Consider the following 23,667-nt stretch of genomic DNA (forward strand, 5'->3'; position numbering starts at 1 on the left):
CATCTCCACCTTATTATTAAAGTATTATCTTCAGACGTTGTAAATTACAACTGAAACCACGTCTGGAATACAACATTTTCGATATTTAAGGGAAAATAAATTAAGATATATGGTTCAGTACGGCATCTCCCTGTGCTGAATGACTGACAAATACCATTTTAATACAACGCAATGAACAAGTGCTGCCACCTAGTGGTCCCTATGTTTACCAGATTGGTGCCTACAATCAATCAGATTCCCCAGCACAAGAAAAAACTGTTTCACTCATTACATGTTAGCAGCATATACTGTAGGTATCCGACTGCTGTTTTTGCCTCTAATTCAATACTGAATTTTGGGGTCTCTGACAAGAAAGGTTTCCTGTGATGGTCCAGTATGATGTACTGTAACTGTTGGGGATTATCTTGTATTTATAGTTACTACAGCATTTTTTCCAAGATATGGATAACATCAACATTCAAATTCAAAGCAGCAGAGGCTGAGACATCCTGACTTTTATTCTCTAGATTTTTTTTCTCAAGCATAAAAAAAAGCTGGATTCTACACTTCCCATAACACAACCAATAGCATAGTTTTCATTGACCCTCCGTGTTTGGTTAATACACACCACCTAGCCAAGATAAGACAAGGTTACTTTGGAAAGCTCCCTCCAGAGCCATAGAGGGCATTTAACAACTGTTTTCCCTTATCTACGTGGAAAACTCCGAAGCTCTAATAATGTGTCACTCTAGCTCCCCACAAAACTCAGAAATTCAGTTAAGCAGGATGTTGCTCATCTGATGAGTAGGCACACACTGCCTACTCAAGTGGCAGGAAAAAACTAACAAATAGCAACTAAAATAGCTTTAGGTTGTAAAAGAGCATCTCTGGAGAGCATTCAGTCAGTCCATATTCAAATCAAAATGGTACTCAACTGAAACAACTCTATTTTTACGACTACTAGCTGCACATCAGTATGACATTACCAAATAGTGGGCAGGACCTGGATCTTTTTGCTTGGAATACAATGGACAGTATGTTGATCAATTCAGGACACAAATCTACTGACACATTTCAAGGCAGAAATTCAATGACGCTTTGCTGTAAAAGTAAAGAGTAAATGTTATCAGTCCACATTTTTAAACAGGAAAAATTTATTTATTTCAATGTTCATCGCATTTAAAACTATATAACATTGTTTGTTTGTTGAATATTTTACACAGCTCTTATCATGGAAATTTTACAAAATAAGACCAAGCTCTGAAACAATAATAGGATATCCCGCCCTTTAATTACTGCATGATTCCTTGTACCGTATTTTACATAAAAGTAATTATAGCTTCATACATTATTCTTGTTATTTATAAAAGGAAAAAAAAAAAAACATACCTTTTTAAAGTGAGTTTATGTTCTTTGATGAAAATAAGATCCAAGAGTAGTAAGTGATTTTGATTATGTAATGCCTGAGAAACTGCTTTACGTCAGAGCAGAATGGACATGATGTAATATTTCATCAATAATGTTTAAAGGTCCAAATTTGTAGATTGGCCACTTCAGACAATTCAGATGTACAAAGTAAAAAACTGTGATATATTATGAGCATGGAAGATACTTTGTATGCGGTCATTGCAATGGAAGAAGATTCAAGAGCAGAAAGGAAGTCAGGTGCAAATGATGTCAGTCCGGGAACAAAATATCTGTTCCTGTCCAACAGTACCACCGGAGCCAAAGCTGAAAATAATTTAGTGTAAACCCAAATCAGGACAACTTATCTCCTCAGAAATGGCCAATAACTACATTTAAACAGCCAAGTGTTGTCTCTAAAATGTGCAGGACCATTGCAGTTAGTAGTCACAATTTTGCACTATAACAAGTGTGAGGAAGAGAAATCAATAGACAATAATCGGCCTGTAGTCTGTAGGCCAGCACCTGAGAAGGCCTCTGGTTCAGAACAAATTGTACACAACATGGTGATGAGAACACTGCGGAAGAGAGGTCAACTCTCCACTAGGGGGCCTTCAAGACCTGACAGTGATGACTAATGAATCCCTTTTATCCATCTCAGTGTGCAGCGGAGTCCCCAGAGAAAACAATACATGCCATGGTGCAACTTTAAAAGCAGTGGGCGCAGCCCATTGCCATCAAGAGGTGAAAGGTCAAACATCTTGGAACCATTTTACAAAGTGATACAGAATTACACATTCATTGCCATTAAAAGCATTAAAGAATCTCAATATAAATTCATTTTTGCTTTACTGGGACTGGTAGCATGGTGAAGATTGCTTTCCAGTTCCCATATAAATAGCAACTGTTTACTGAAGACATTGTAGTGTAGCTATTACCAGAATCATCCTTATTTACATGGTTATCATGACTTACATTCTTTTGAGTAAACCGAGTCGCATGGGAGCCCTGGCACAAATGTAGGAAGCTCGCTAAAGCAGGAAAATTTGTCACAAGTCCTTTCATTTACACCTAAAGCCAACAAAACAAACAAGGTGGCCTGTTGTGATTTTGTGCTGCAAACTGCTACAGAGGACTGTTGCACAATGCCAGTTCAAAATCTGTCCACTCTCTCTTTTGCACCTCTATACTGTAGTCAGACAGGCATTTGTGAATCATTTTTGTGTGTTGGCTGGGCACTGAAATCAAACCCTTTGGTTGCCAGTCTCTCCGAAGCAACAGAAACGGAACGAATTATCACTTGTGGCTGTGTGTGTCTTGTCTCTCTAATCTGTTATCTGTAATGGCCTCACTCTTAAAGCCTTGCTTAGCAGGTACGATGATGGCCATTAAGTTTACCAGAGCAGTGTGGTATTTGCTTTGTACACAGCCCTGGATCTGTCCGTTGCATATGCTTGTCGTAGTAGACTGTGTGCTTTCGGTGACAATCTTGGATTAGATGCCGGCCTTGTCGCTGTAGAAGGGCGTGACATGAAACATGTAGCAGTGTGTGCAAACCCTGACGGGCTTCACCTGGCCATACCGGGGCAAAGGAGCAGAATGGGAAGAGCAGCGAGAGCAGAAGATCTGAAATGACACAGTATGTAATGTTATCAGTTACTATCCACATGATGTATGAATCATCAGTTTGATCACATACACATTAAACTGAGAACTTTGAGACTCAATGTACCTTTCCACAGCTTCTACAGTGATGCTTCCTGCGGATGACAGTGAAGGGAGCCTTGCAGGCAATGCAGGAGTTGCAGGCTTCATCGGGGACCCAGTCTGGTGGGTCTACACAGACAGAAACCGTTAACACAAAGTAGGCCTGTCACCATCAGTACACCTGCTGCAGAGAAAAGAAACATCTAACATTACAACTAAACTCAGAGTGGGTCCGTTTTTTGGATTTTCTGACCTTCGAATTGGCCGTCCCGGGCCTTGGCTGCCAATTCTGATGAAGAAATGGTCTCCTGACAGAGAGCACAGTCTTCCAGCACGGCACTACGCAGAACAGGACCTGCTGGACACCATAGAAGAAGAAACTAAAACTGGTGTAGTGCGTGATTGATTATTGTTTGTATTTGCCCTGCTGCAGAGTTATGGACCAGTTAGACAATATAGTGTAGACAAAGTTTACAGGCAATATTAAATCTTCACAAGCAGATATATTTTGAGCATCAGGGGCCAATGAAGTTTGTCTACAGTATCTGGGCCAATAAAAACACTCTGCTTCTCATAGTTCGGTAAGATATTTTAGAGATAACCATTTTTTAGGCAGTTTTGAAGTCTGTATTATATTAATAAGGGACAATGTACTGTAACATATTGTATATCAAAGACATGTTCCTCACCTTTCTTCTGGTTATCATTGTCTCCCTCCTCACACTTGGTTGCCATGACTTCAAACAGAGTCTTGAGGATGCTGCGAAGGTCACTAGCATAGTTGGTCTGCAGCTGATCAGCAACCCCTACATCACAGCAGAACACATAATGGATGTCAGCACAAGAGAAAACAAAAAAGAGGTGGAGGGAGAGCGACTAACAGCGTGAGAGCTTTTACCTGATATACAGACAAAGAGACGGTGGATGAGGTCGCTGCTGCTGTGGAAGCGTGAACGGATCTTGTTCCTGGCAGCCAACTTGGCATTTTGCAGGGCCAGCTGGATCTCCTGATGGTCCAGGTCTTCTGACATCCCTGAGCTAGGGGTCAGACTGCTGACAGGGCTGGAGGGAGTGGTGATAGACGGGGCAAGATTGTTAAACTGTTAAAATACAAATTACATATTCAATTCATATTTCATCCATTGTAGATTTTAATCTTTAAGTTAAAAAGTATGAATAATGCATATAAAATAAAAGGAAACAAATCCATTCCCTACATAACATTACAAATTGCCAGGAATATGCTGTTATCATTAAATATACTGTACAGAATGTACATGGAAATCAATACTACTGTCTGTCTAATTAAATCTACAGTCTAAGGAGGCAAATTAATGCTGTCACCTGTAGCTCATATGGGAAAGAGTGACTGACACTTCAATCGATTGCTGAATGTGAACAAAGGACTGCATAAAGACTGAAAATCAACAAAGCGATCTTTTTATCTAATATGCAAGGACTCAGTTTTTACAGTGACACAGTCACACAGTGATGAGTTACCTGGGAGTGTATGCACTGCTTGACAGACTACATGTGGTGACCGACACACTCTCACAGTCACTACCTGACACAGAGCTGAGGGGAGAGCTCTGAAAACTAACAAAACAACAAACAAATAGGGAAAAAAGAAACGGGAGAAATAAAAGAAGTACAGAATAAAATGTTTATACACAAAAGTGTATGAAATGTGTGAAAATGTGCAAAATGAGAGACAATGGATGAAAGCAACAAAATAATTCAAAGTATTTGATGAAATATGGTTAATTAAAACAGATATTTTTGTTGATGGATGATTGTGTCGAGATCATACATCCCCAAATAAATCAAAAAGCTAGTAAAAGAATTTAGAAAAAATGACACACCTGGAGCTCCTCCTGCTGTCCTCTTTGGTGTCCCTCTTTGAGTCTTTAGTTCCTGGCTTGTCCTTATCTGTCTCCTTGTCCCTCTGTCGACCTCCTCTGGCCTGCTGTCTCTTTTCGTTCCTCAGCTGGTGGTTGCACGGGGAGGGTCCATCCCCTTCACTGGAGCCACAGTCCTGAGCCTGATGCCCTGGAGCCACGACCAGGCACTTCTCACAGAGCTGGGAGTTTGATTCCTCTTCCAGGGTCTCTGCTGAGCAGCGGGAAGAAGGGGGAGTCAACTGGGCGAGCTCACCCTTACTGTGAGGCTCATGACCTCGTGGGGGCAGCCGGCAAGCAGAAGACTGGATGACAGGGCTGGGGGCTGCGGTCTTACAGTGTTTGTCCAATCCCAGGGTGAGGCCTAACCCAAGTCCAGTGGTCTCTGTGGCGATGGCATCCTCGTGGCCATCCTCACAGCTCCCACAACAGACACAAGAGTTGAGCAGGCAGTGAGTGGCCACCAGAGGGCCACAGGTCTCAATCTCAGAGGGAGCGGGCCGCGGCAGCAGTAGCTTATCCACAGCAAGCTCCGTCAAGCTGGGGGAGCGAGGGTTGAAGATGACCGTGGCAGACAGCTTCATTCCACCCATACGGTGGGCGATGACCTCAGCCGTTTCAGACGCTGTCCCCTCCGAACCCATCTCCCACCCGTTGGTGTAAGGCAGAGATTCAGAGCCAGGAGCGGAAGTGCAAGGAGGGCGCTTTGCATTAGGACAGTGTGTGTTCTGGCTGCGTGGCTGTGGGCATGGCTGCTCTGACTGGGCTTCAGAGTACCAACCGTTCCTGGTAGGGTCTGGCTGTGGTCCCGGTTTGCGCTGCTCGGGACAAGCAGACTCTGGTGCTTTGGAAGGCGAGGCAATACAACGACAGGCCTCTCTTGAAATGCTGGTGATGCTGTCTCCTGCTGTGTCCAGGTCCTCCATGAAGAAGACCTTGTCCTCCTCCTCTACATAGATGCCTGTCCTTCCCCGGCTCACCAGGAGCCTGTGGGGAGAGGCCTCAGTGCTGGAAGCCCCACTAGAGCCTCCTGTGTCTCCTCTGTGGGGATGGTGTGCTGGGGACTGACCCTGGCTGGGAGGCGACAGAAGGGTGGACATCTCGTCCCCCACGCGATACACCATCATGTTGAGCTGCTCGAGTTCCTCCTCATCGTACTGCATGGAGCAGGCCAATTCGGCCTCCTCTGCCTCCTCACACAGCAGGCCCTGCTCCTGCTCCTGCTCCTGCTCCTCCTTCCCCTTCTCTGTTTCCACCTCCTCCCAGCCCTTTTCCACTTCTGCCAGCTCCTCCTCCTGGCTGGAACAGACAAACTGAGCCAGAAGCTCCTGCTCCCCCTCACTCTCCCCCTTGGAGGTGTCATTAGCGGGGCTGCAGAATGAGTGATTCTCTTGGACTGGAGCTGGTGAGCTGTCTGTGGACAATTCCCCGTCCTGAGAGATACACAGATTCCTTTCCAGTGTCATCAACTCCTCCCCAGTCAGGGTCTGCAGCAGGTCTCTGCAAAAGCATTGTAAGATAGTTTTAACATTGTGATGGAGGAAAAAATATCTGAAAAAAGATCTTAAAAAAGATTTGTGATTGTGATTTTGTGATGTTCAATATTTACGGACTGTACCTGATTTTCTTCAATAAAGTGCGAAAAGGCCAGAAAAGCTCAGACATGTCCTCTGATTTTCGGTCTAGGTTGAGAGGTCCCTCTGAATACACAACCAGCCCACTAAAAAAATGTGTTTAAAATTCTATAAGAAGGCAGGATAGAGTAGAGAACAAGGAAGTGGGTGGAAGAATGGAAAGGACAGGCAACACTTACCACACAATGGCTAGTCTGGGAATTGTAAACATCAGTGCAGGTTCATAGTCATCGATCATGTCTTGTGTGAGATAGCCCAGCTTTAGGGCCCTGGGATGACAGAACAGGGAAAAATACACGATAAAAGACAACCACATTTTCTCCAGATATTTTTTCGATTCTGGTAAATTCCAGATGATGTCAGCAGTGCTCTATAGGCTGCAATTGCATAAAATATTCCTCAGTAAACTCACCTCTCCACAGTCTCACAGAAGAGCACAATCACCTCCTGCTGTACATAGTATTCTTTGGGAGACTTCACAGGCACCATGGCTGACACATAACTGGTAATGGAAGAAAAAGAAAGTGGAATGTAATGACATTCACAGCTTTGTTGAATGATTTTGGCAAACTTGCATCCAAGAATCCTTGAGACAATGATGAATGCGGATTAATCTCATTGCTACAATTGCCAATAATGTCTGGCCATTCATTTACCTGAGCTCAAACTCAGCAAAAAGGCTGTCGAAATGTCGCAATGCGTCCTTCATGCGGTCCGTGTACATGTTGAGGTCTCTCAGGGCCTGGTCTCTGGTGATATTGCGTACCTCCTCCAGGCTGTGTGTAAGGTCCTTAGCCAGGGGCCTCATTGCTATACTCTCTATCTCCCTGTTCATGATGATGGAGCCGGCGGCCAAACACTGCATAGGAACACGTACATCATAAATCATCTTGCCTTGTACAGAAATGAAACTGAAAAAATAACATTTGCAATGTTTATAAAAAATACATTTGTAAAAAAAAAAAATACAATATTTCTATGCACATGTGTAGGACTTGTGCAAGGTTGTTTTCTTCTGGACTGATGCTGGAGGGAATACACTACCTCAGCCCCAAACCACAGCTGCCCTGCCAAGTTGTCATGGCGAATCTCCTCTGGGAACTTGACACAGAAGTCTCTGTTGGCCCGGTCGTTAGGAATACATTCATCCATGATCTGATTGACAATGTTCAACACGTTGTCCTGCAAATGAGCACAAGAGTGACAGAAAACAAAATTGAACAAACTACTTGGAGGGACAAACATGAGTGGGTGAAAATCTGTTCCTGCAAAAACTATTTTCTCTGTGTTTACTTTAAGTAACTAATGTTGGTTAATAATCCAGACTTCCTCTCTTTCAGGAAGGCCATTGTATTTCAGCGTTTAAAGACCATTGATTAGGAAGTGAATAAGAGACAATTTGACAAGTACATGAGACCATTATGGCCCTTGCAGTTACATTCTCCCTCAATAAAAACACAAAACTGAAGCCCATAATTCCAGCAGTGAAAATGCAGTGTCACACACAGCAAGAGCTAATCAAGAGCTTATGTGCCGCTGGCATGTACAACAGCCATAACAATGACTTACAATGAGCCTTTCACTCAACCGCAGCTGCACTGTGCACTGTAATCTTGTCAGGCACAGCACTGCGTCTTTCTCTGCTGGCCCTGAGGAGAAAGATTAAAAAGCTTTGAGAAGGGGAGCTTAACCACTGATTCCTTTATGGCCGTGTGCTGTGTGTGTGTGTGTGTGTGTGTGTGTGTGTGTGTCTGTCTTGGTGTGTCTGAGTACCACCCCACTGTCTGTGAGCGTCTCCCAGCAGGGGACACCAATGATAACCTTCACTGCTGTTGGTTTCAAATCATCCAGAGGTAGTGACTCTGGTGTAATACCTGTGTCTGATAAAAGACTGGCCTCTATCCTTTTTTACAGCCTACCCCTCACTCCTTTAACAATCTCTGACCTATTCTCTTCCTCTGTCTCTTGAGTACGCCATCTAACTCAATCTCTGTCCATCTCAAACACACACATACTCGCTTGCCTGTTCCAGCAGGCCGCACTGTAAGAACAGCCATGCCAACATAATATGAGCAGCATGCCAGCAACCCCCACAGAGGCCCATGAATAAGAGCTGATAGCAGCAGTGGCAGGTTCAAGTGCAAATTTGGCTTGAGTGCACTTGCCTTCTATTCTTGGGGCCTCGGGGCTGTGGGGTATCATGCTGCTTAATTCATTCTCTAAAACCCTTGAGGAGGCACGCCGCTGAAAAGACTCCTCTCTGAACATACAAGTGCTGAGAGTTTGCCGTTAAACATTTTCACTGCAACTTGTAGAGAAATAGACAAAATGAGAGACTAATTTGAGGTACGGACCCATCCTATCAAGACAGAGCTAATCATTCAACTCCTTCTGATGAAAAGCCTTAGCTTGATCAATTTGGGGTGGTAACTAAATGGATTTAAAAAAACTAAGTAGGTACGAAAGAGGACGAAGAGCATCAAAACAATGAAAAGAGAAAGAAACTGCACAGACGTACTGAAGAAAAAACAAGGTGACAGATTGTCAGAGGGAAGGATGGAAGGGAAAGAGGCAGAACAGTCAGGGATCAAGTGATGACCTTATTAAGTGGTTCTTCCCTGTGTGCTGTGGCGGTGGGGGGAGGCTAAGGCACAACGGGCCGGATGACGACCTCCCTCCACCACCTCCAGCTCTCTCAGCATGATGCAGCATGGCAGCCATCACTCATGCACAGCATCACCTCCTCTCAGCCCCCTGACCACATAAAGACCTGAACCTGTATCACCACATACAACAACTTACCATACATTCATATCCAGTGTTTCATTCAGCAGTATTTGCATAAATAAAAATAAAAAGAGAGAGAAAAAGACATTTCTGGCCTAATTCTTGTTCTAAACACAATTTGAACTCGATCAAAGCTACAGTTTTAAAATGCCGCTCTTGTAACAATTTACTAATAACCCACATGACACATGACAAAGTCTATCTCATCTTATCAGCAGAACTGCTTTGTGTAAGAAACCCGTCTTGTAATCCTGAAAGGGCTGATAAGGGTGGATGTCTATTTTTAGCTTCCAGGCCAAACCCAAAGTTCCATTCAGGTGATTATGTGTACGAAAAGAATTTAAAATAAACATAAGAATTCATGGCTCAGAGTCGGTGGTCATATAAACATTGAAACAGGTTTTGCTTGCTGTAATCATCCCTCCTGTTCATACTGGCTATTACAAAATCCCTTCCTAATCTGCTTCTCCCAAGTGATGTGGGACAAAATCCATTGTCCTTCAATGCAAAAATGTATTTAAAGGTTTAAGTATCTAAAACGTGAGGCTATTCAAGTTTGACAACTCAAGCTGATATCTTTTTTTAGTTGTTTTTAGTACAAAGTTCCTATTTTTGTTACTATTCTTCCACTACAGCTAAACAGGAGAACAATGGGGAACATACAGAGGGCCTTTGATACTAAAAACACTGTAACTTTGGAAGATACCCACTTGGTTTGTCAAATTAAGATTGCTGATGTCCCATAGTAGTTTCAGATAAAGTTTTGAATACAATTTTCCACAAAACGAGGACAGTGGATTTTGTCCCCATGACTTCCATATAAAGCGCATTAGGGAAGGATCTCTTAATGGCCAGTATGAAAAGAGAATGATTACAGGAAGCAAAACCTGTTTCAATGTTTATATGAGCACCTGACTTGAAATATTATGAACCTATCCTCTAACTATATTCCAACTCTAGGGCTATACTAATGATAAATGAATGAAATAACACTAATTCACAAAGGCTGAACTTTATCCTTCGTGAAATGAAAGACACAGAAAGAAGATGACTGATAGTTTCTCCCTGCTGACCTGACAAGACCGGAACTGGTTGACCAATAGGGTACATCTCTGAGGGTCCTTCCTGCCGTCGAGGCCGTCCAGCTCAGTGGCCACAAGATTCAGCTCTTCATCAGCGTAGTAGAACTGGGCCAGGAGCTGAGGGTCCGTCCTCTGCACAGAAACACAAAGAGACAGAAGGAAGTCATTTTCAAAACCGGTATAGCTGTTTATGAGAAACAATGTGGTGATGGGTGATGTCTTTGAATGACACTGGGGTTTTCTGTCCCTTGATAAGTGAGTATCTATTACTATTCTGGCTATTAGAGTTTGAGCACCTCATCATTTTAACAAAGCAAAATGATTATTTGTATGTGTTAACATATCCTGTGGGTCTCAGTTCCAGACACACTGTCAAGGCTTCATGAGAGACTGATAACCAAACATCATAAGCAAGCCATCAAATTCAATAATTATATCTGTTGCCCTGGTTCACAAATACATTATCAGAGCTCCAACAGCCGTTAAATCATCTGAGCCAACCGTACATTTCAAAACAACAGCAGAGGAAATTACTAAATTTCAAAGCAAACAAGATTTCTATTTAACACCAAACAGAGTACGGGCCGGGCCAAGCCTTGGAAGTCTCGAGATAACATGCTATGTTTTTCTGTTATCACGGGAATGACTGAAACAGAATCTTCCTAAACTGTGACAGAAAAATACAGTGTCAGGCATGGACAGCTGCAGTTTCCAGAAAATCAGCTTGATGCCTAGTGGTTTTCTAACTGTGGGCAAGTGAACACATGAATTACATATTTTGTTCAGCAAATCCCCTGGTTACAACAACACTATGTTATTACAGCACTTTGGTGTTAACAGGTGGAGTATTTAAGTCAGCATAGTTTCACCCACTCTGTATATAACCAACAGTGAATTTATCTCTTTTGGCCACCTTCTGCTTTAGGCATATAAACCGTAAACTTATGCAAATAAGCCACAAAACTGAGAAAGAGTGATGTAGAAGGAGCAGTCATGTCAAGGCAATACGGCTCTAACATAACAGAAGCTTGATACAGCAACATACTTCCAATCTGTAGGGACAAAAATAAAATCAGGCAAGTAGGGCATTGTATAGGCCAGCTTAACAACAAGATTGTTCTCCCATTTTGCCAAGGTATTCTGTTGATTTATGAGCAAACACAAGGCAAAATTCATATTCATACATAAACACACTTTCAACAAGTATGCGAAGGTAAATGATAAAAAACGGCATTAATCCTGACAAGAGGAGTTAACAAAGGCTAATATAGTGTGAAAGCTCCCCAGAAGAGTGGGTGTAATTAGAGAGGCTGGCACTGGTAGAGAACTTGTCATTATCTCCCACCATGCTCCCCTGAGAGTGTGTGTGTGTGTGTGTGTGTGTGTGTGTGTGTGTGTGTTTGTTTTGTGTGTATCTCTGTCCATCCCACTGGTCCATGAAGGCATAGGACATTTCTCTGCAGCCACACACAGACAGAAGCGCGCGCACACACACACACACATACACACACACATCCCCCCCCCCCCCCTAGGGAAGGCTCACGTTAATCGAAAGGTTAATGGTTTTGAAAATGGCGACCACATGCAGAGGTGCATCATAACAAACCACAAGGACCCAATGACGGTACAGGAATTTAAAATGGACAGCATGACAGTGCAGATTGGAAGAAGGGAGAGCTACGCCAGCAAACAGGCTGTCTGGAAATGTTTTCATGAAGTCAAACTGAATACTGGTATTTACTGAAACCTCTCGCAGGACCTTTTCCCTTAAGTTTGCAGTGCTTCCTGTTGCGTGATGCGCTCCCCGTGGGCCCTCGCTTTCCTCTCTGAATATGATACTTGGTGCTGTTCCCTCACTCTCTCTCATTAATAATGAAACAAACAGCAAGGAGAAAACACAGATATATAACCTACAGCTGGGGTACTTGTCGCATTATAACTGTGAGTAGGGGGAAAATATTTTATATTTTAAAGGTTATTTGAAGGACTGAGATATGTCACTATATTAAAATGAACATGGTGAGAGCTATATTTTGACAATAAGTAACCTTTGTTTTTGTCAATGCCATGGTTTTGTTGGGTGGTAATGCAGGTGCAATTTTTGAAACAACTAGTATGGTCCTTTACTATGTGATAATTGAGTTTTCACTTGTCCACAGGTAAAACAGAGCTGCACTAGGGTGAGTTACAGAATAGCAGTGCTGGATTAGAGCTGATTGCCACTTCTTTTTTTGCTCAAGGATACTTCAGCAGGACACATACTTGGCATTTAATCCAAACAGGCAACTCTGAGTCTGTAATTCGGCAGGCAAATCTAGTGTTGCACACTCTCCTCAAGTGTTCTTTCTTAACAAGGTCACATACATGCTCTATATATAAATAATCTGTGATGAATGGGAATAGACCGCGCCGGTTTTTATAGCAAAATAATAGAAAATAATCAGTAGACTGTAAATAGTAATATCCATCATTGCATTGGCATTACTACAATGGTAATACATTTGAGTGGGTTTCTCTAAATGTGTAGTCTAATAGGAAATGAGCACAACTGAAATCTTAATTAAACAAGGAAGCAAACAAACCCACTGTAAAAAGAGGTATTTATCTTTACATCCAAATTGAACCTCTGAACAGTGAGAAAGGCACCAGTCAGGAGTCAGACAAGACTGGACTTTACACAACGGCACAACAATGAGTGAGCCTATGATACAAATGTCATGATGACCAAACAGGAAACAAGAGGGAGACAGTGCAAGACCTTTTTCTAGCAGAGGCACCACACGGCCCACAGATTGGTGGCATTCATTTTGAGATTTCTGAAGCATATAGGCCAACGCTGATGGAGGAAGAAAAGAAGTATTTGAGACAGACGCCATCCTAAAGCCTCCTCCTGCTGCATTCCTCACACAAGAGGGAACATTCCTGCAGCATTGCATCATGGGGGAAACGTCAAAGGCAAGCAATGTTCAAGACATGCTGATTTACTTTCAGATAGACAGTGATGTTCAAGCTGCTTGGTCTACAAGTTTGGTGTACCATGAAATAATCATTTATCAAATATTTTAAAAAAAGGATTGAAAAGATGATGAATCTAACTTCATCACCATTTCTGACACCAGTGTGAGAACCAGAAGCCAGTTGCACAAGAGAAGGTAAGCTGTCTGCTTACATAACATAGGTTGGCACAGAGTAAAATATTTACCTGAACATGTACATGACAAGTATAGAGTAAATGGTAAAAAAGATTTGGTCTTACAGTACCCTGCAACTATTAAAAAAGCCAAAAAAATTGCAACTTTACAAACCTCCAGACTGAAAAAAATTAAGATATGGTGACAAAAAAAAAAAGAAAACAAATTGACAAGTAGGCCGAACAATTAAATGAAGAAGTTGGAAAATACCTATAAATAAGGGTATTAAAAATGTTATACAAAAGTAAGTGTGTGAACATCTGTGGATCTGACTCCTGAACTTGCGAGTTGTGTCATCATCCCAATGACAGCTCTACCTTGCGTATGTGAGGAAATGATTCAGCTGATTTGGCTCCTGCCCCCTGTGGCGTGCCACTCTCCTGCTGTCAGTTGTCCTGGGTGCCCTCCCTTTGAGATGACTCAAAAACTCTATCCATTGCGGTCACAAACCCATTATTTCCGACTATTAGGTTTTCAGAGTGACAATTACTGTTAAGCCCCCTAAATCACATCTTTTCACAATGACTCAGTGAAATTTCTGTCCCTTTAGTTTAACGTTAAAATCAATAACAGGCGACAATGTGACTCTTATTGAAGCGTGTTAAAGGGAGTTGCCTGATGCTGTGCTGTACGATCAACATTTTCATCAACTCAGCCAGCTTTCTTCTTGAGCGGCTGATTCTGGGCTTCATTTCTATTCGGACATTGCGGACGATGGAGGCCGTCAGGCTAATGCTTCATGAACCTCCATAGCATCAGTGCGTGCACATTGAGCCCACTTAAGGGACTTAGGAGAAACCTTGCCTCTGCCCTCCATACTCTATTCCAGGCTCAATTTGCTGCCTTCTGGCTGCCTTCCAAGGAGCAGAGGCAAATATTGTAGGAGGGGGAAACCAGTTCACTCTGCTTCATGCAGTCAGTTGGCAGACTGGGAAAAAAGCAGCCGGATAGAGTTCATCACCTTATTTATTATTCAGGACTCAGCATTAAAGTCCTGGTATGAGAGACAACCGTTTTGGTAACAAACAAGGAAACTTCCTACGTTTGGCAGAATAAAAGTATAATCAGTCACAATGCAGTCTGCATGGAGTGCTGCTAGGGTGTGTAGAAAGTGTGTCCTTCCAGTGCTCTTCAGCTTGGAGATGCAAGTGCACAAGGGTTGAAGGACACTGAGACATTTGGGAGGGTAAAGTTTAAAAAGCCTTTATTATATTTCTTGGCTAAATCATTAAAACAAGGCAACGCGTTTCGGCCGTTGAGGCCTTCATTCATTCCGTTCATGTTCAGCTTATCTCGGGAGTTTTTTCCCTCAACCAGAGTTGTCTTCTGCAGCTAAAAAGTTATTGAGGTGACTTTTCAGGCATAAACTCAGACTATCTTAAAATCATTTATATTTTAATACAGTTTCAAATTTTCTATAAAATAAATGTGCAATTAAAATCAATGGCACTAATCACAGCTGAGGAGTATGTCTGCACTAACCAGCTGAAAGTTGGATCCACAGCAGACTACAGATTTAACTTCATTGACTCAATATATTCAGTGGTCTGCCCATCTGGACTGAAGGCATAATCTGCATGTTTGTCTCCTCTTAGAGGGTTGCCCTAATCTGGCATTTGGACTAAGCAATGACCTGTGTATGTGCCTGGCACATGGTTTAGCATGACAGGCCAAGGTGACATAGGGGGGGCGTTGAGGATTTAGGTGGCTACGTCGTGTCTAGGATCCCCTGATGGTCGTGTGGTGACACGTGGGGACACCCCTCTTCCCAGCAATTGCAGGGAAGTTCTTATGCAAGAAATAATCTGGTTATACAATCAAGAACTGGCTGTTAAATTGTGTCTACAGAGGGGAAGGGGAATTTTAGATTTACAAAATCAACAATTTGACATTTTTCATGGAGTGTATGAATCCTGAAGAGACAACAAGATTGGTGAAGATGCATGCCCACTATCTTTATAAAAAACACCAGCGACAGAAAATACTGCCATGCCCAACATTTAAGAATGAATCTGTCATGATTGCTCTGTGCCATTTTGACCCACATCCCCTCTTCACTGCTGAGGATGTGCATGACTTACAGTGAGGCTTATTCTGTCTGCATGCCTTTCATTGTTACGAATGGTGACTGAGAACTGGCATTGCCCCGGCTGTCCCAAATTACACACAATGACAGCCGTGGATAGCAGCAGTACGTGTGTTAGTCAACACACATCTTTGATTGCTATCTGCGAAGATTAACTGTATGCATGTCAACATGCTTGTGCAACTGGGATTGCATCCTGAACTTCATTTATACCATCTTTCCCTCATTAAAAAGGCATATTAAAAAAAATACTGTACTTCTGTCACTCCCCTCTGGCACATGAAAACTACAGGATGAGAACACATATACTGTATATTTTAATATCCATCTATTGTACACATTGTTTCTCATTCAAATATTAGTTGAAATACCAATGTTTATCAAAAATCTTGTTTGAATTTGTCAATTCTTCAGGATTTATTATCACCCAGGCCGGTAAGAACAAACAGTAGAGCTGCTAAAGAGAGACATCCTCTCATTTTATCTTCTGCCAACTGTAACCAAGGCCAAAATCTAATCCCAAAAATACAGGCCTACTGTTCTCCTCCTCTCCCTCCAATTCTTCCCTGCTGATAAGACAGCGCCCAGAGCAGAAGGGATGGCATTTCATTTGCTGGCTCTTCCTAGAACAATCAGACTCATAATATAGACAAAGGGCACCTTGAATGCATGCTTTATGTTTATCATCAGTGACAATGAAGAGAGGAATTTGAGCCCATGATCAGAGAGGATACCAATTATTACCAATAAGAAATGTGGTGTAGAAAATGAGGGCAGCTTCTAAGTCGATAACAGGACAAGCTTATTCTCTGTGGTACCTTTAAATCTCACTCTTCTTCCACAGCTATTTTCTTTCAATCATCGCTTTCCAACACCTTGGACAGTGGGCCCTGATTCCCCAATCCTGCAATGCATTTAAAATAAGCCTTCAATCGCCTGGCCTGTCTCGAGCTGCACTAGGGTCAGCTCTCTAAATCCCGGCAGCTGACACCAAATCAATTACCGCATGGCTGGTGGGTAAGCAGAATGGGACATCCACAAAGAACTCCAGAAACAAGGCTAAATATGAAGCCACGCTTCAGCAGTTTGCCTTTCCCTCTTCCTTCGACTCTGTGCCAACAGTGCAGAATCAACTTTGCAAAGACAAATCGCTTCACCTGCTCTCAGTTCTTCCACTAGCATGTTAGCAATATTCACAAACAAACCAGGGTAGTGATAAATGCCAAATGAAGGGCAAACAAGAAGGTGAGGTAAATCATGTAAACAGCAGAACCTCCTACAGCCAGGTACAGCTACAGCTTATAATACTATATTTTTTATACATGGTTATATATTACTGACGATTATTGTTTATTAATCGTTTGGTCTATAATATGTCAGAAAATTGTGAAGAATGCCCATCATGATTTCCTAAAGGTCCAAGTTGATGTCTTCAAACAGTCCAAGACAAAAAGATATACCGTTTAAAATGGACAAAAGAAAAGCAGCAAATACTCACATTTAAGAAGATGGAACCAGTGCTAAGCATTTTTGGTTGATCGACCAACTGAAACGATCAACAGATTATTAAAAAGTGTTGCCAATTAATTTTCTGTCAGTCTACTAATTGTTTCAGCTCCAGGTGGTTGGCCCTTTGTACAGTACAAACCATATACTTATTTAACTGAATTTAGATTTTTTTGTTACATGATTACAAACAATCTGAAAACAAAAATCTCAACTTTAATATTATTCAAAAGTCATCATCAACTGAGTTCATGGTGTATCAACTTAAAGACAATTTGTACTTGAAAATACATCTTGGGTTTTCAATAGCAGTCACAGATTTTTAAAAAGCATTAGAAATAGCCATCCATAACTCTATTCAACCTGCCTCCACTTCCACACAGATTTGAGCGTTTTTTTAATTAGACATCTATAGCTGTTTTAACCATGTGTCATAATCACCTCTTTATAGATGAACATTTCCTAGGGCCCACAAAGCTGTCAACAGAAGAAAAAGTGGCTCCTGAGTGAATGATAAGTAAAAATGTGTTGCTTTGTCGAAACCATCAGCTGTCAACATGTCGGGTTTTTTGACAGTGTAGACACAAATCTCTAAAGCATCTTTTATGGTGACTTGACAATGATTTATAACCATGATAAATACTTACATGTCTTGTCTGTTTCATTAACATGCACACACAAACAATTTCACACCACTGATTGAGCTGAAATGATAAGCCCAACAACAATTAGATAGATCATTTTTTAAAAACGAATCCCATACATCATTGGTTCTAGTTTATCAAATGTAAACATTCGCTGGTTTTATTAGTTTTTTGGGATTGCAAATGGAATACATTTGGATTTTGGACTGCTCGGACAAAACAAGATATTTGAACATGCCAACTTGGGCTTTAGGGAATTGTGATGGGCATTTAATGAACATGTCATGATTATTCGATTCATAAAAATATTTCATTGATAATAAAAAATATTTGCTACGGCCTTAGGGCTGTAAATATAGTCTTTTGTACTGTATTATTGTATTGATTTGCATTATATTGTACAGGCTTTGTTACTGTGTCCACTACCAGTATGGAGTTAACGCAATATGTGGAATTTTCAGAAATTCCTTGTTATTAACCACACTGGTGGCCATTGAGTGAACTATACTGAATTGAATTGAATGCCCTGCCGACCATGTTGACCCTAGTTTTCCTCTGTGTGCCTACGTGGACTTTGTGTCTTGTAAACTGTAGTTTGATGTTTTAAAATTGGTCTTTTATTTTACTATATACTAAAGCTAAAGCTGCATAACAAAGCATGTGGAGGTAAGAAATGTAGCTTTTCAGGCTATATATTTATGCTACACTAAATGAATAAATAACTAAACTGTTGACATAATATGACATAAGAAATAAATGGAATTTGTGAAATAAATACAAAAAGTATAAAAAGAAAGTTACACTGAAAAACTACTTTTAAACTGAGAACTTTTCTTATGGTCAACTCTGTTAAGAGAACCATTATATATAATTATATTCTTCTAGAATCAGTGACCTGTTAGATGTTGGATGACCTAATCAGGCATTAACATTACATATGTTCATTCACTTGATAACAGCCTACGTTGTTACACACTGATATCTGTTTGGCATTTCGTTAAGGAGTGCAGAAAGTATCAGCTACCCACGCACTAAACTGTCCGGTGGGGAGATCGGGGAATTAAAGGCAAATTAGTAGTATCCTGTAGATGGAGGAGAGTGCACCCGGTGCAAGCTATGAGCCCGTCACATTGACAGATGAGGTGGTGTGGAGCTGAAGGTCGGCTCCTGAATGCCTGATGGAATAACAACCAAGAGAGGAACACAGGCTACAGAGGAAGTGTACATGTTTAGCCTCCTGACATCTCTCTCTCTCGCGCCACCAGTCACTCTGCAAGTTTGCCGCTGATGAATGAGAGGTGAGTAGACAGTGGCCATTTTGACTGCTCGGAAACATGAGCCAGGTCTCGTCTTTGTTTGGGAGTGCAGGGATGTGTGCTGAAGCAGATTTTTTTTTCTCCCCTGATTTCACCCTCTCCAAAGCCTCTATACCTTCCTAAAACTTTTTTCTTCAGAATGAAAGTTCAACTTATAAGCAGTCAAATAAAAGCACACAAAATACCTAGAGCGAGATGTAAGATCTCTTTTGCAGATATTGCATTATATTCACACAAAAAACTGGCTAAATGAGGGTGACCTCTAGCTCACCCAGTAAGACCGTGTGCCCCATGTAGGCTGAGGCCTTTGCAGCGGCCCGGGTTCGAATCTGACCTGCGTGTCATCCTCCAACCTTTCCTGTCTATCCACTATCACTCTGAAATAAAGGGAAAAAAGCCCCCCCCCCCCAAAAAAAAAAACTGGCTAAATCAGTTAAAGGCCTAGAAGGAACGTGAAAGATATCCTTACTTTGGGCGAGTTAACTATGTTACAGCCTTTTCCCCACAGACTTACAGAAGAGCGGGACAATCCATTCTTATACATTCATCTTTTTCCAGAAGTTGGCACTTTGATGACAGAGTCAGATGAAATAGACAGGTACATTATGTCCCGCACAGAGGTGCATACTACTACTCTCTAACACACTGGGAAGGGATTGTGTAGCAGGGGCAAAATAAAGTCCTCCTCAGTGGGACTTCTCTAGGAAAGTAAAGAGCAGCTCTGGAAATATCAATAGCTCCGCTTCAGTCAAGGGAACATGCTGATTCAACATTTTTCTGTCTCCAGGAGAACATAGTTCAATAATAAATGGCTTACTGTTGATGCAAAATGACAATGCTTTGTGGGTTGGGCACAGATTTTAATTACCACAGAAATATTTTCTCTCTGTGCAAAACAGAAACTACTTGCTAGCTTAGCTGCTGTTCAGTAGTAAGAGCACAAAGTGATCTGAACCGTCCTTTCATTACTGTTGTCTTTTTATACTGATTGGCATAATTACAGAGGCTTTAAGCGATTCCTTTCTTCACTCCTTTGAGGCAGAACTGATCATTTAAAACCCACAGACTTATGTGTTATTTTGTTAATTCCTACCATGGCTGTGATTTGGCAGAAAATGCACTGATGTAATAGCTCAGCACTTCAGAGTCAGTAGTCATTCATGAATGTGACAATACTCTGGTGAACCCCAAAACTTAGACCTAACCTCAACAATAGACCGCCAAAATGCTGTGACAGCAAACATGGTTAAACAGAGAAAAGAGGAGTGACGCAGGTGTGTATATGTGGTAAAGAGCAGGTGGCTAATATATAATTACAGGCATTTTATTTTATCCCCGTCTGACATTACTGTTGCAAAAACTCCCAATTACTGTTAATGTTTGATATGGAAATGCAGTGGTCTTCTATTATATGAGAGACTGACCTATCAACTTATACTGACTATTTTTTTTATATATATATATATATATATATATATATATAGCATACTGACAAACCTTTTAAGTAAAGCAAAAAAAAATTATTTTCTATGCCAATGCACCACAGTCCCCAACTTGTTTAAGAGGCTGTCTGCAGTATATTTTCTATTGCATTAAACACACTAAAATGTTATTCTGGCCTCTCTACTTGAGTGTGTGGACTAGAGAAGAGAACTTCAGCCTTTTTATAAAAAGTCAAGATTATTAGTACAAAAGTACAAAAAGAGTAAAAAAGAGTTAAATAATTTGAAGGAATTCAATATTTTTTGTAAATTCATGTTTTTATATAAATGCTCTGCAGTTGATAACAATAACCTTTTGTACCCATCCTCCAGAGGAGGCTGCATTAGAATACTGTGTAGTACAAGTGGTATGCATCATTTGTGCATCAAATGTGCTGTCTTCCCAGTAAATAGAAAACTTTCCATAAGAGCATATGAGTAATTGGGGCAAGGTGATGAGTGCATATACCGGTAGGCTGTAAACCCATGTTAAAAATTAAAACATCTAAAGCTCAGAATTCTCTAGAAGTAGACCAGTTAAAAGTTTCTTAATCCAACTTGGGCACAAAATCTGTGACTGTTTATTACTTGAGTGAAACTCTAAATGCTTTATGATGAAACAGCACAAAAAAATCATATACTGATCAATCACAACTTTCTTCAGATTGATGCAGTGTGCAAGTCATCGCATAAAGTAGAGTGCTTTACGATTTCCCCTCCTAAAACCTACAAGTGAACAGGAATTCCCTCCCTGGAGAAATAATCAAATCCACTCAAACTAAAAAGGGCTGCAGTTGGCTTTTATTAAACTGTTCATTTAACAAGGCGATCAAGCCTTCAATACTTCCTCTGCTGTGTCAGGCATGTTTCCACATCCATTACTAGCTCACCCTAAAAGGGATGATTTTGCCTACAAATGGTGTGTCTTGGGCCTGAGCAGTAGTTGATTTGATATGTTTTGCTTTTAACAACAATTTATCCAGTTTGGGGTCATGTCTACAATCAACAAACAAACTGAACCCATTTAAATACAACAGAGCTGAAACAATTACACATGTAATTAAACAATTAGAGAAAAATAACTATTTTAATAATCACTTCAAGTCAATTTTCAAGCTTAAATACCCAACATGCTGATTTTCTTTGTCTTATGTGATAGTAAATTAAATATCTTTGGGCTTTGGACTATGAGAAAACAAGGAATGTCAATACCTCACCTTGGGCTTCAGGGAATTGTGATTGGAATGTTTATATATTTACTTAATGGTTAAACAGTTAATTGAGAAATAACCTACAGATTAATTGATAATGAAATATTAGTTGCCACCCTAAAATGCTATAAACTTTTTATTTACTTTTATTTACTTTCCTATCAAAAACGTCTTATTCTGTATGACATTATTATTATTGACATTAATACGGTTTTTATTATTGTTTTATCATTATTGTGTCTGTTCTTGTTGCTATTATATTTTTAACTAATAAGGTTTTACAAGTAATTTGGGACTATAAAACCGAAAGAAAATCACTTCAACAATACATTAATGGCAATACCAGCTGAAGAGAGCTGGAAATCAATCAGTATAATTCAGTGTACACTGTTAGTCTATAACAGTGCATCAACAACAACAACAACAACAACAAAGGGATAGCTACTGGTTAATTCTGTACAGTGTAACATCAGGAACACAGGCTAACGTTAGCAGATGTGTGGCAGTTTATGAAGTGATCAGGCTAGCGAGCCAGTCTGATCGGCTGTTGTGCTAGCTATCTCCAAAGCTATGCATAAAAAATGACTGACTGCAGAGCTGACACAGAGTGTGAATGCAGGATAACTTACCTTTGGCTTATACAGCCACTTTCGAAAGCGGTTCATCGTTACCTCGCCACCTTCCTTTGTCACTAACCCCTCCTCTCCTATCCTGTACCTGTGTGTCTGACAGTATCAGCGGCTGGTTGCTAAGCTAGCTACCGCTGGTGGGTTAAAAAACGCAAAATGTACAAAACACAATGTACGGTAAGTTCTCCTGAACGTTACAACACGGCCCTAAAAGCTTACAAGGGATATATTCGAAAAAAACGACTTATTTCCATTTTCCCTGAATCGCGAGGTTGGCTGCCTGTCTCCCCCGCCCGGCCACTTTGCAAGTCCCGACGATACAGACAACCGGAGCACCGACGGCTCCGAAGCTCCGCTGTTCTCTGCCTCTACTTGATGACAGTCACGTTGACAACATTCACCTCCCACTTTCCCAGGAAGTGATGCCTTCAAGTGCTGCTCCTAAATACAGTGTTCCCAACCGCTTTTGGTCGGAAATATGATTAAAAACAGACAATGTAATCAGAATCAGCAAAGTACTGCTACAGTCAATAACATAAATACAGAATTGATATATTACAATAAAAAGTGTGTTAAAAAAGACTCTATTACAAAATAACAAATATGTAGCCTAATTTATAATAGTTTTACAAAGGGAACGAAGGAAGGCTGTACGGTTTACTGCAATGTGTGCAAACGTATTGATCAGGGGGTGTGCAAAGGTTCACAGTAGCCTATGTATAATATGTGCAATAAGCCACATAAGCTTTGTAGTGTGACTGCTTTTTTGTTTTGTTTTTAAAGATCCCTTCCAGGCATGTTTATTTATAAAAGAAATACTCCACTTTTCATGATTCGTGTCTGTTATGTTTTTACCACCAAAAAAAATTTTTTATTACCCAGTTAAAATTTCTTAAAATTACATCTAGGCCTAATCCTTCTCCTTCATTGAAAAATCTAGATTCTGTGGATATGAAAATATTTTTAATTTCAAAAGTTTGACTACTGGATACAAGATGTCTCCTACTTCACTGAAAAGATCATTCTCGGAAATGTGCGAAAGTTACCACATTAAACTTGTGTAAGTTGCAAATTAGACCATGATTGGCTTTCAAAATAGTTGTGTTTGAGTT

General features: G+C 40.9%; 1 protein-coding gene across 4 annotated transcripts; it reads right to left on the reverse strand.

Annotated features, from left to right (window-relative positions):
- Positions 1 to 1,115: 1,115 nt before the first annotated feature.
- On the reverse strand, positions 1,116 to 22,934 carry zfyve28 (zinc finger, FYVE domain containing 28). 4 transcript variants are annotated; one of them, XM_031278935.2, is made up of 15 exons: positions 22,556 to 22,934; positions 10,483 to 10,623; positions 8,192 to 8,271; positions 7,667 to 7,804; positions 7,279 to 7,481; positions 7,035 to 7,124; positions 6,802 to 6,891; positions 6,607 to 6,708; positions 4,953 to 6,488; positions 4,591 to 4,686; positions 3,989 to 4,152; positions 3,780 to 3,896; positions 3,344 to 3,448; positions 3,116 to 3,219; positions 1,116 to 3,009 (listed from the first exon to the last, which is right to left on the reverse strand). In XM_031278935.2, exons 2-15 carry the CDS (start codon positions 10,517 to 10,519, stop codon positions 2,878 to 2,880), a joined length of 2,994 nt encoding a protein of 997 aa, XP_031134795.1. In that variant the 5' UTR covers positions 10,520 to 10,623; positions 22,556 to 22,934; the 3' UTR covers positions 1,116 to 2,877. The 4 variants fall into 4 exon arrangements, with proteins under 4 accessions (XP_031134795.1, XP_031134794.1, XP_031134793.1 ...); XM_031278934.2 differs by lacking the exon at positions 8,192 to 8,271 and having other exon boundaries at positions 3,344 to 3,445; XM_031278933.2 differs by lacking the exon at positions 8,192 to 8,271.
- Positions 22,935 to 23,667: the final 733 nt, after the last annotated feature.

Source organism: Sander lucioperca, chromosome 18 (genome assembly GCF_008315115.2).
Source record: "Sander lucioperca isolate FBNREF2018 chromosome 18, SLUC_FBN_1.2, whole genome shotgun sequence".
NCBI lineage: Eukaryota > Metazoa > Chordata > Actinopteri > Perciformes > Percidae > Sander > Sander lucioperca.